Source organism: Hibiscus syriacus, unplaced genomic scaffold, assembly GCF_006381635.1.
Source record: "Hibiscus syriacus cultivar Baekdansim isolate YM2019G1 unplaced genomic scaffold, ASM638163v2 tig00111708_pilon, whole genome shotgun sequence".
Taxonomy (NCBI): domain Eukaryota; kingdom Viridiplantae; phylum Streptophyta; class Magnoliopsida; order Malvales; family Malvaceae; genus Hibiscus; species Hibiscus syriacus.
Genome location: NW_024063159.1, coordinates 3,027,983 through 3,041,445, shown reverse-complemented (window position 1 = coordinate 3,041,445; position 13,463 = coordinate 3,027,983). Strand labels below are relative to the sequence as shown.

The 13,463-nt window shown below is 34.0% G+C and overlaps 1 protein-coding gene and 1 long non-coding RNA gene across 5 annotated transcripts; one reads left to right on the top strand and one right to left on the bottom strand.

Annotated features, from left to right (window-relative positions):
* Positions 1–1,368: 1,368 nt before the first annotated feature.
* On the top strand, positions 1,369–2,648 carry LOC120167933. 4 transcript variants are annotated; one of them, XM_039176825.1, is made up of 5 exons: positions 1,369–1,480; positions 1,520–1,739; positions 1,845–2,133; positions 2,223–2,300; positions 2,392–2,644. In XM_039176825.1, exons 2-5 carry the CDS (start codon positions 1,522–1,524, stop codon positions 2,446–2,448), a joined length of 642 nt encoding a protein of 213 aa, XP_039032756.1. In that variant the 5' UTR covers positions 1,369–1,480; positions 1,520–1,521; the 3' UTR covers positions 2,449–2,644. The 4 variants fall into 4 exon arrangements, with proteins under 4 accessions (XP_039032756.1, XP_039032758.1, XP_039032757.1 ...); XM_039176827.1 differs by lacking the exon at positions 1,369–1,480 and having other exon boundaries at positions 1,487–1,616; positions 1,655–1,739; positions 2,392–2,648; XM_039176826.1 differs by lacking the exon at positions 1,369–1,480 and having other exon boundaries at positions 1,487–1,739; positions 1,863–2,133; positions 2,392–2,645.
* Positions 2,649–4,046: 1,398 nt separating this feature from the next.
* LOC120167938 lies at positions 4,047–5,891 on the bottom strand. The gene is made up of 7 exons (XR_005520085.1): positions 5,438–5,891; positions 5,197–5,307; positions 4,946–5,103; positions 4,751–4,821; positions 4,576–4,663; positions 4,263–4,418; positions 4,047–4,119 (listed from the first exon to the last, which is right to left on the bottom strand). It is a non-coding gene; the product is annotated as an uncharacterized LOC120167938 (long non-coding RNA).
* Positions 5,892–13,463: the final 7,572 nt, after the last annotated feature.

The window sequence follows — 13,463 nt, the reverse complement described above, 5'->3', positions numbered from 1 at the left end:
CTTAGTTACGAAAATTAAAATTAAAATTAAAATTGAAATTTAAAAATTAAATTCAAAATAATTACCTTTGATCGATTGAAATTACCCCTAAAAGGTCAAAAAATTATAATATTTATAATATCACCAACAATTACAATAAAATGATTAAAAATATTTAAAATATATATTATTTTATAATTATTTTAACCTAATAAAAATTAACATCATGCATGCTCAAGAATAACCTAGATATCGGTAGAAGGCAAATCAGTAAAAAAGAATATTCTACACGTTGAATGCGCTGTTAATTTCCCAACACTCATAGTTGCAATGACTGAAAATTTAAAAACCCCTTTCACTTAAAAAATTATTTCTAGTATTATATATGCTTTTTATGAACTTAAATATAATCATTTAATCGTTAAGACCACTCAATGGATTCTTCATCCACCATAATCTTATTATACTTATATTGGCCTATGTATTTATCATTTTTTACAAACTTATGATTTTAATGCTACATAAATTTATGTAATAAATGTTAATTTTATGTTGTTTGACTAGGTCTGTAAATGAACTAAACGTTCAGCGAACCGTTCATGAAGCGTACGACGGAAAGTTCGTTTATGTTCATTTATTTATTAAATGAACGAACATGAACAAGATTTTTCATTCATTTAATTAAACGAAATAACACGAACAAATGACTTGTTCGTTCATTTACGTTCGTGAACGTTTGATTATATGTTCGTTTATGGTCGTTCATTTATGTTTAAACAAAGAGCAAGTTGAATGTGTTACGAAGATTATTGAAGTTGTTTGGATTTCAAGAAGATTGTTTTGTTGAACAAATTAACTTTAAGACTTTATTATGTTCATATAACTTATTTATGATTTATGTATGTTTTTGTCGTATTCGAACAAATTAACTCTAAAGTTACAAGTTATATTAATGAATTTTAAGTTGTTATTCTTGTTGTTTACTTTTTTTACATTCATTTGTTGTATTCGAATAAATTTGTTTTTTGTGTTTGTGTTGTTCGTTTATGTTTGTTTATGTTAATTTATTATATTCGTTTGTGTTCGTTTACGTTCATTTATGTTTGTTTATCATTTAAATGAACGAATATGAACAAACTATATTTCTTAATGAACAAACATGAACAATTTTTTTTTATTTATGTTTATTTATTTATTAAATGAACAACATGAACATACCTACTTTCGTATGCGTTCGATTCGTTTACAGACTTATTTTTTACCACCCTAAGCTGTAATTCCCTTATTAGCAATAACCAATAATAGAAAGAAAAAAAATTCAAAGAAAAAAATAAAATAATAAAACAGGGCGTAAAAAGAAGAGAGAAACGGGTGCGTGCTTTTGGTGAGAAGAAAACATAAAAGCGCCGTATTAGATGAGAGTATTCGACTCGGAAGTTTTGGACAAGGAGAGAGCCAGTAATCTTGTGCTTTAATGCTTTTGCAGAAGCCATTGTTAAGTTGTATATTCCTTGGCAGATCTTGAGGAAGAGGGAAGTGGAAATGCAAGGAGGGGAAATGGAGAAAGATTTCTTGTTGCAATGGGGGAACAGAAAGAGGCTAAGATGTTTCAACAAACTCAAAAAACAGCATCACCGCCACTTTGTCAACTCCAGCAACGGCGTCGGCGGCGGCAGCAGCTCCACGACGCCACCACAGTCCTTACTTTTGCCCAACAACAAGAAAATGGGCTCCTCGCTTGTTGCCAATCGTCACAAAATGTAAGATAAAAACAATTTCTTCATTTTTTTTGTTTATTGATTACCAGAACTAGTAAACGAGTTTTGAGTGTAATGATAGATCTGGGGTTTGGGTTTCGTGGACAGGAATTCGGATTTGGGAACGAATAAGCCAAGATCGGCATTGGCATCACCGGAGAAAGAAGATAGGTATTATGCAACAAGGGGATCGGGTTCCTTGATGCTGGATGATAATAACAATACCACAAAGGGTTTGATGGATCAACAAGTTAAGGAAGACAAGAAGATTGTGTGGCCAAGGTTGTTCACCACATTATCTAACAAAGAAAAAGAGCAAGATTTCATGGCCATGAAGGGATGTAAGCTTCCCCAAAGGCCTAAGAAAAGGGCTAAGTTGATCCAAAGAAGCATTCTCGTGAGTTCAAATCTACCCTTTAGATTCCTTCTTGTGGAGATTTAGATCTTCGTTTTTTGTTTTGTTTTGCTGATTGGTCTTTTGTGTAGTTGGTGAGTCCAGGGACATGGCTATCAGATCTCTGCCAAGAGAGGTATCAAGTGAGGGAGAAGAAGACTTCAAAGAAGGTATAAATTATTTTAGTTTTGGCATTTTTTAACAGACTATTTCTGGGTTTTGATTGATAATGGCAATTGTTTGCCTTTTGTTATAATGCAGAAACCAAGAGGATTGAAGGCCATGGGAAGTATGGAGACTGATTCTGAAAGAGATTGACTGATAAATTTACAGAAGAATGAATGAAACAAATTCTGTTGCTTTTTGGGCATGGAGAGAAGATTAATGATATAATAGTTTTATTCATCTTTTTCTGTAATTCCCCCCCCCCTTTATTTTCGTATATGGTGCCATTGTAGAAAAGAGAAAAGGGGAGAAATGGCCAAATAGGGTTTGTTGTCTGTATTTTGTTCTTTGTAGGTGGCAAAAATTATGATCAAATTTGGAACTGATTAATTACTCCATTACAGTTTTTATAAAAACCCAAAAGCACAGATTCTATTACTCGTGATACTATCACAGTGATCATTTTACAATTTTTTTAAAAAAATTATGATTATTTTGTAAAAAGTTCAGTGACAACATAACAATTCAGCAACAATTCAGTGACAAGCTGCTCCCCAAGAAGTCCGAAAACAAGTCTGTTGAATTACCATCTTTCACTTGATTTGGTCAAATCAGACCTGCCCCACAGGTGCACAAAGTTTCACGGACAACCCAAGCACCCAATCGTTTTGGCAGCATGCCTCAGCCCGAAAGACGAGCATCCTGGAGAAGCCACCACCAATAACTACAAAGGTTCCACGATTACTGACGCTGTTGTGAATACAGAAACAACAAATGGTGCCTCTTCTCCGGGATGTATGGTTGTAGGCACTATTGTGCAACCCTTGGGTTCAGGCTCTAAAACCATTTCACGTGATATCTCTCGAGAATTCACATAATCTGTAACACCAACAGATTCATGTAGGTAAATATTGTAAGCAGCAAGACGTCTGCGGGTTTTGAGTATCCTCATTCCAATATAGAACATCTGTGAGTCATGACTAGATTGATAGTTCCTAAAACCAGCTGCAGTTCTTGAGAAGCTAACGGCCTGACAGTTGATGCCACTAGAGTTCAGAAATTTCTGAGAGTAGAGAAAGAGGTAATAAACTTGATGAAGATCCATCATGCCTAAACCCCCTACGATATGTCATTCTATGGAAGAACGATCCAGTGACTAGTTCCTCATTTCTCAGGCGATCTCTTAATTTCATGACATCATCTCTAGGAAGCACAAAATTCCCTCCCTTGTCAAATGTAGCAGCAGGGTCTCCCACCAAAAGAGCCGCTGAGCTGGCAGACCTCTGTGGAAATATAACAATAACTTAATAATGAGTAAAGAAAAAAAATAACAAAATCACAAATAAGATTTTCCGGAGAAGACTATTTTGACATTAAAAGGAAATGAAATATTAAACAAGAAAATGACAACAAGTCATTTAAAGGAAAAAACAAGCAATGAGTGAATGGAAGGGAATCGGTACAAAAGAACATTAAACAAATAATCTCTCAAGGGGAAAAAACAAGAAAAGAAATATTAAGGAAGTTTTATGCATCTAATGCCAATGAGAGAGAGAGAATAGTAATAAAGAAACAAGAAAATGAAATCAAAAAATGAAACTTTAACAATCATTTAGAAAATAGATACAAATTCAAGGAAAATTATATTCAACTTCCTAGAACTGCGCAAGACATAAAATTTTACAAGATATCAAAAAGAAGGAAAAATCTATTCAAGAGTTGAAACCTATTTGTAGAAACATGCTCACACACCTTAGTAGCAGATCTAGCAATTGCTTGGACAACGGTATCTTTGCCGAGAAAATGAACTGCATCTTCCATCATCTGGTAGTAATAACAAATGACATAAAAGGCTGCATGCAAATCAATTTAAAGAAGAAAATTGACATCTCCTTGAGGCAACATGCCAAAAAATTTAGCTCCAAATGTAGTGACAAGCATGTTAACTTATCAGAAAGGACTCGTACCTTGAGAGTCAAGCATGGACGAGAAACAGCAAAACCAAAGGCTACAACAATGGTTACAGCAGATACAGCAGATACAGCAGCACCAGCATAAAGCTAGCTACAACACCCCAGCCTTCAGTTGCAAGTGCGATCCCATACAGGACAAGAAATGTGGCACTAAATGCAGCAAATTGCCAAAATTTCATGTCAATGTATGACTAAACATTTAGATTCATCATTAAATTTAACAATTCTAAAAACATGTAATAAATAAGCAGATGTGACTGTAGATATATTGGAAATCCATCAGACAGTAAAGTCTATCTTAACAAACCTGACATTCTTTCCACAACCTGCATGAGCATCATAAACATATACAGGAAGCACTCGTGGTAGACAACAATTGGAGGTGAGAGAAGAACCTAAAGAAAAAGAGTATCTTCATAAGCAAAATGAAATAGCAAGAGAATAACATAAACTTTTTATCAAGATGATTGAAAATAACTCACCGTTAGAGCCTTCCCAGCAAACAGAAACAGAAATGAAAAATAACCAACAGATGCTCCAATAAAAGGTTTGTCTGAAAAGTAAAGGTGAAATGGAATGACACCAACAGTATAAGTTGTAGTGTTATGCATCAGAGCTACATCTTTTACGGATAAAGCACCAAAAAGTAAAATAGGTAGGAAGCTGGTTATGTTTACCTTGAAACCAACCAACAAGAAATGCTGCCGAACCCAAAAGAAAAGCAAGGAGGCAAACCAAGAACATTTGTGTCCTAGTTAAATAGAAATTATTTGATGCCCAGTGGTGGATAACACCAAGAGCAAGAGCAATCAACCAACAGAAATGCTTCCCCAATCTGTTTGTGACTCAAGAAAGACAACAGATAAGATAGGGAAATAGCTATAAAAGAGTAAGCCAAATCAAGGATATCAAAATAAACCTCACTTACCGTCCATGGCTTAATTACAATAATAACAGAAGAAATTGCAGAAAGCAAAAGGATAGACCAATAGTAACAAATACATATACACCTCGAGAAAGTTTCCAACCATCATCTTTCCTGCATTGTAGCATGAATTTCATAGTGAAAAATAATGGTCAACAAGAAGTTAAAAACAAAATCACGTCAACTATACATCAGATTGAGGCTTAAGCTTTCATTATTTGCTAAATCCAGGAAGATTACGAACCATTTAAGTAATCCAGTGCAAAGAGATAGCAGTGCTGGAATGCACACCAATGGAAAAAAAGCAGCAAGAAAATCACCAGCTGTAGGAACCTGGTCATCCCTAGACTTCACAATTTTCAAATAGGAGGCGCCACTAAATGCGACAAGTACAGCTAACAAAATAGCAGCAGCAAAAAGTAAGATCAAATGACATAACCTCTAAGAAATGGATGAAATAGTCCTTAAATGGAACACAAACAAAACAGTTTCAATTGATAAGCCAAAAGTAGAATGAAAAAGAAAGGAAAATGTATCTGAGAATATACTGACACATATAGCAGAAAAGAGCGAGAACCGATACGATGCAAACCATGAAATGATGGGAAGCACGCCAGTAACTGCTAAAGCAACTGCAGATGCCATGGCCCAGCCAATGTAAGCAGATGATGCATATGGAGAAGTAAAGTTACTCGGCTCATCAGTCCATCCCTTGTATCTTTTAATCCTCTAGAGGCGTAAAAGATACTATTGCACCCAGTGCCAGTACAGAACCAGCAAATAAAGTTATGCAAAGAGTAAGAATCACCACTTGACAAGGACAGAAATGAATGTTAGAACAGAAAAGAAAATACAATTCTACAAATTACTGCCAGAGAGCAAAAACATGTGTAACCAGAATACTGAAGGAGTAGGCAATCACTTCTTTTTACAGAAACGTCTAAAAAGACAAAAAAAAAATAGCAGAAAAAATGGAAGTAAAGGCTATAGGAGGCAATTTTTAGAAAACGGTTGGGCGAAACAGCTTCTGACAATAATTAGATTGAAGAGGATCAATTGAGAAGCCCGGATTCAGAAATCTAAGTTGAAGCTGCTATACTGTGTTTATTATTACATGCTATTTTATGTTAGATATTTAATTATATGTATTTCTATTTTTATTAAAGAGCTGATATAACTATAATGCAATAATAAACCATAATATAGCATTCTTGTTCCAACTCAAAACTATACCAAGTATATTATTATGCATCCTTTTCTGATAGTAGTTTAGTTATACGCTCAACAATTATACTTTTACTTAAGTGATCAAATAATGAGCATGCAATCACTTAATGACTTCATATTGCAAGCAGGATTAAGCTTCTGTACACCACAGAATAAAGGAGGGTTGCAAGAAAATCGAAACAGTTGCTGAACACCAGAATAAAGGCTGAAATTGATGCTAAATTGAAGTTGGAACACACCTTCAATTTTGCATCAATTTTAGCCTTTATTATGGTGTTCAGCAACTGATTTGGTGTTTTTTACATTGTTTTTGTTTCTGCTCTACTTCTATCCCATTAAACTTTATAGCTTTTTTTATATTTTCCCTAACAATAGCACCAAAATAGCTACAAGCAGAAAACTTGAAAAATAACAGAGCTATATAAAAAATCCTCAAGACAAGTTGAAAGATGATTGATGACTGAATTAAGGAGAAGAACTAAATGCTGCCAGAAGGAACCAAATAGAAGGGGCAGAACAAACCTCCTTTATCCCAGAAGGTCGATGATTTTCGGCAAAAGTTGTACACTGAACTTGTGGAATTGAAATTGGTAGCCATTGCGGATCCATATAGGAATTGCAACAGAGAGACAAGCTACCATGAGAGGAACTGTCAAGGACAATCCAAGAAGTACCGATGACTTGCTGCAGAAAGAAACAGATATTAATAACCGACAGGAAACTAACCTGACACTACAACAATAATTGCAGCAATAGTATAAAAGATGTTAATAAGCATAGTGAAAAAGGGATGATAACAACAAATGGAACATTCTTAACAAGCATGTCTAGGTAGTAAAAAGTATCAACCGAACAGAGCCCAAATAGTATGCATTCTTAACTCCATGTCACACAATGAACTAAAAATACAAAAGTGGGGGTTGGCTAATGTACCAGTGACTGAAAGAACCAAGGCAAAGTTGTTCAAAAACAGACACGTAACAACTTAGTATTTCATTTTAACACACAAGCAAACACAAAAGAATTAAAAAATAAAAAGGATAAAAGAAGAAACCCCGCATTTGTATGATCGATGATCCTAGAGAAATAAAAAATTAAACCCAGCAGGCAGCAGTTTTAAATTTCTCATTGACACTATAGCAACCCTTACCCAGACAAATGAATTAGAGATGAAAGAGGATACGGAAGCAGATGAAAATAAAATAAATCAATTTTACACGATTAAAAAAAGAATCATACATTACATAACAATTCTAGCACGTTACAAATGAATACGTGGAACCATAATAGTCATTCAGCTGAATCTAAAAATCTTGAATAAGAAATCAAATTATTATCACTACACACATTTTATTCCACAGAAATCACCATTAAACCAAAAATGAGAACAGTTGAACCAAGGAAAAAAATGCAATGGCAGTAATTAATTCATCCATGTGTAAAATAGACCATACCTCAGGAAAGAAAGCAGCAGCCCTACAAAAGTGCTGAGCAGCCAAGCAAAAAAGCCATACTGAACAAAAATAAAGAAAAAGAGGTGGGAGGAAAGCAGACAAGAAAATCATTATAACTAAAAGGAAAGGATTCATGTGAATAAAGGAAGTAAAATCAGTTAATACCAGAAATGGTAATCAAACATTGGATATCATTACAAAATTAATGGCCACAAAACATTTAAGCCAAAGGAAAAAAGAGAATTTTGCCAACTTTCCTAGTAATTTTGACAAAATTAATGGCTTCTCATTGAGTCTAAGCATTTAGAAGAGCTCCCATACCCCTGAAATCTCCTAGTACTTGTAGTTGCCTTCTACTGGTCCTTCAGATTGGGCCAACTTTCTTAGTCCTATGGTTTTGATCACCAAGAATGATAATTTTGCCATTAAGTATACTCCCAGATTGTGTAATTGGATGACCGATTTCTTTGCCAAACAGGCGCTTTCTTTGCCTCTGGTGCAGTGTTTCTAGGTTGCTGGTATGGTGCTGAATTAGGTGGGGCTGATATAGGGCTAGGGCTCTAGGCCTGCTTGCCTTTGTTGCTGGTTTTGGTTAGTTCGGTTTTTGCGGATTGTGTGATCATTTCAGGGTTTTATGTTGAGCTATGCTCGTGTTTGTATCTTCAACCTTGGGCATTCTCTTTCCTCCATTTAAGCTTAGTGTGGTTTTTAATGAGGCCTTTAGCTTTGGTTGCGTTCTTAATATAACTTTAATAATATTATCCTTTTTTTTAAAAAATGATGCTCAGAAAGAGACTCATTAAAAGGATAATGGGAAGAAGATTAAAATGAAGACAACTGCAGCAGAAAATTATTTATTAGTGGCACATGAAAAGTTCCACAATTTCTTGTTTCAAGATTACATTTATGCCCACACAAGAAAATGAATGAAGGATGCACAAATAAAATATGAAAGTGCAACTCTGTAACAATGAGAACACTCTAAAAGTGCAACCCTGAAGTTCTGTGAAACGATCTACTTTCATTCACCTTAAGATGGTAATTATGAACACATGAAGTTCTCCTTGAAAAAGATAAATAGACTGTCAACCACAAGTAATAGGAGATTTCAGGGGTATGGGAGCTCTTCTAAATGCTTAGACTCGATGAGAAGGCATAGTAAAATGAAATTAATGGATATGGAAAGTAGAAGGCCTATTGGACCCATATTTTCATATTAGCCTTTTTCTCGAAATGTCCATTACTGATATTGACAAACTCAGGACAAATACCAAAAAATCCACTTAGGGATTATAAAAAAAATAGAATATTTACAGAATCTCTTAACTAAAGGGATGGTAATAGCTCGTATATTTCTATAATTCCTACACTCCCCCTCAAGATGGAGAATACACATTGTATAATCTCAGCTTGAATAGGAATTTATTGAAAACAGGCTTTAGCAAAGCCTTAGTAAGAATGTCTGCAATCTGTCCTTCTGAATGAATGTATGAAAGGGTGGTTGTCTTTTTGTTGACTTGATCAGCAATAAAATGCCTATCAATCTCAACATGCTTTGTTCGGTCATGTTGAATTGGGTTCTTGTCAATCTGAATGACATATTGATTATCACACAAAACTTTAAAGTGATCCTCCTGATTAGTGTCAAGTTCTTTTAGTAGTTTAAGTAGTAAATTTCTTCGCATATTCCCAATGCTAGTGCTCTAAATTCAGCTTCAGCACTACTTCTTGAAACGAGATATTGTTTATTACTTCTCCAAGTTGTAAAGTTACCCCAATAAAAAGTGTAGTAGCCACTAATGGATTTTCTTTCAGTGAGATCTTCGGCCCAACTAGAGTCTGTAAAAATCTTAACAGTTCTGTCTTTTGTCTTCTTAAACATTAAGCGATGTCCTGGAGTTTTCTTCAAGTACTTGAGAATTCTATTTACTGTTGTGATTCTTCAGTAGGATTAGTCATGTGTTGACTTATCACATTTACGGGAAAGGTTATATCTGGTCTTGTCAAGGATAACTAAATTAGTTTCCCAACTAATCTTTGAAATTTCTCACTGTCTAATAAGGACACATCTTCTTTATTGAATCTCAAGTTTGTTTCCATTGGTGTATCACCCACTTACAACCAAGAAAACCAGTTTCTTTCAATAAATCAAGTACATACTTTCTTTGGTTGATCAAAAGTCCTTCTTTTGATCTTGCCACCTCCATTCCTAGAAAATACCTTAGTTTTCCCAAGTCCTTGGTTTCGAATTCCCTATTTAACAACTTATTTAAATTGCTAATCTCTTCCTCATCATCTCTAATAAGAATTATGTCATCTACGTACACAATTAGGATAGCTTTCTTATTTGTAGAAGTTACCTTGATGAAAATAGTATGATAGGCGAGGGACTGCTTGTAGTTGTTTTTAAGAATGAATTTAGTGAACCTCTCGAACCAAGCTCTGGGTGATTGTTTTAAGTTGTATAGAGACTTGTTGAGCTTGCAAACCTTATTGCTACCTCCAACAAACTTTAAGCAAGGTGGCAATTTCATGTAGACTTCTTCCTCTAGCATGCCATTAAGGAATGTGTTTTTTATATCAAGTTGGTGTATTTGCCAATCGTAATTTACAACCAAACTTAGGAGTATTCGAACAATGTTAAGCTTTGCCATAGGTGCAAAAGTTTCTGTGAAATCTATCCCATATGTTTGCGTAAAACCTCTGGCCACTAGTCTAGCTTTGTATCATTGGATACTACCATTGGAGTTATACTTTATAGCAAAGATCAATTTACAACCAACAACATTTTTTCCTTGAGGAATGCCTGTAACGGTCCAAGTAGCATTTTCTCTAGTGCACAAATTCCCTCTTCAACAACCCTTCTCCATTTTAGATCCTTTAGAGCTTCAGCTATGCTTGTGGGAACTTATTCTTTATCCAAGGTTATTATAAATGCTTGAAAAAAAGGCATCAATGAATTATAACCATCAAAATTTCCAATAGGATGCTTGGTTTAATGTCTAACCCTTTTTCTAATAGCAATAGGGAAGTCATCTAGAGTAGAAGAAGTGGACTTACTGATTTCTTCTTCCATTTCGGCGGCTGGACCCAAATTCAATTCTCGACAAGAATTATATTGTAAAATAGCCTCAGGGATATATTTTCTTTTCCTTATGTAGACACAAAGTTGTTTGGGTGGTATTGTTTTTGGAATACTTTCAATGGGAGTAGGTATATTTTCAGGAAGGGAGTTTAAAGTATGTGTGGTTGAATCAGTTATAGGTATTACAGGAGAATCAATGGGAGCAGTCACAGGTGATAAATCTGTAGGTAAAGGCAAAAATGGTGGCAATTCTAAAGGTTGAGAATGAAGATTAGGAGGAGATACCTGATGTGGCTGAAAATCCCTCCATGTTTCCCTCTGAATTTCAACCTTAGTGAAATAGGGATCCTGCTCATAAAATGTTGTATCCATAGTGGTAAAAAATCATTTAGAATGAGGATGATAGCATTTATAACGCTTCTTAAGTGAATAATGCCCAACCAGTACACATTTTAAAGACTTAGGATCTAACTTGGACTTAACATCCTTAACTATCATACGATTCATTTAACCAAACAACACGTTTCATATCACAAAGAATAGACATCACATATATAATATTTATTATTATCCTTTTATTAGCCCATGTACATATGTGAGAACTAAATATATGTGAGTACATAGAGGTTGTGCACATATGCTGTCACCACAGCTCGTATAAGGATCCACTGAGTGGCATGTGAAATCTATGTCCCGAATGACCCATGTAACCCCCAACTCTTGGCATGCCAACTATACCTCTAGCTCTCATATCACATAACATGGGCATTATCATTATGCTTGTCACATAACTTGTATCACATATCATATACATATAGTCACGTAGATTACTTTTTGCATGGCTTATATCAACTCCTCATGACATTTCATATTTCTTGTCGTATTGCTTATATCTTATTCTTATGTCTTCTACATATATTCACATGTTCATATAGACAACCATTTCATCACACATATAAATACTCATTTCATTTCACATGTAGTCTCATAACTTATCCCTGTGTAGATCATATCATATCCTCTTAACTCGTAGTTATATATCATATTACATATACTTGTATTCACATAGTTTATATTCTTCTTTTCAAAATCACATATGTCCATTTTAATAACATATATCATATATGTATATAATAACTTATATCATATCCTATAATTTATGCTTCACTCTCTTATATTCACATAAATCACGTAACTTATGCACATATATCACTTATATTATTTCATTTATAGACTAATTTAATCTATTTATTTAATTCAATTCCATATAGTTCCTATAACCTTCTTATATGCCTCTCTCTATCTATATATATATATATAATATAACCCATATGTCACAATTTTATTAATCACATGAATTTTCCCAATATAGTTTATCTTATATGTTCGTATCATCACTTATGTTCAATTATCCTAACTGATATATTATTCTCATATTATCATATAGGTCACTCTTATTTAGCTTATCTCACTTCTCATTTAATCATATAATTCTATTATACTAGTTTACATAAATGATCACACAACCATGTACTTGCCTAACTCATGTTCGTATTATTTATATAACCTTTATACATGCTTACCTAGCTCATATCATTTATCATGAACTCACTTTTATCATATTCTCATATTATTACATAATTTGTCTCATAAACATGTATTCACATAGTCTCATAATTCATTATCATATAGTTTATATTTTGTTCTCTTATAATCACATATCTCATGCAGCACATCGATCACACAACTCATACAATAACATGTCAGCACATATACTCATGTATACATACTAATCATAACAAACACATGTTTGTATTCATGAATTCATACACTTTAACATGGAAATAGGCTCATCGCAAGTCTTATTTCCATAAAACTTCATATACCTAATATTAAGCACTCACTTGGCCTCACTAGTCAATATCAATCTCCTTCTCGATGCCTACTGCTTGGTCAACTTCTCCGAACTTTGCTCTTGATCGTTATCTACACACATATACAATCCAATAAATATTGGAATTCGAATTATTTGCAAAGGTCCTTAATATTTCAATCTAATCAAAGCACTAAAATCTAATTTCCAGATCAAGTAGTATCGGTACTACAAGCACAGTACCGATACCCCTATACTTGTAGTATCGATACCCTTCCACGTTATCGATACCCCATTTCGATTCTGCCATCCATATTTCAAAATGGTATTGATACTTGCTAGATGATATCGGTACACTCAGTATCAATATTGCTCGTTTGGTATCGATACTCTTTGAACAATTATATAAATTTGTGCCTTATGGTATCGATACTTGTAGACATTAATTTTTTTTCATAATAATAATTATAATTATTATTAATAATATATTATTATTATTATTAAATATATATATATATATATATATATATATATATATATATATTACAAATTACATCAGAGGCCCAATCCCGTTTACAAGCCCAAATCCCAGGCCCAACCAGAACCGGCCCAGACTAAAATGAAACCCTAA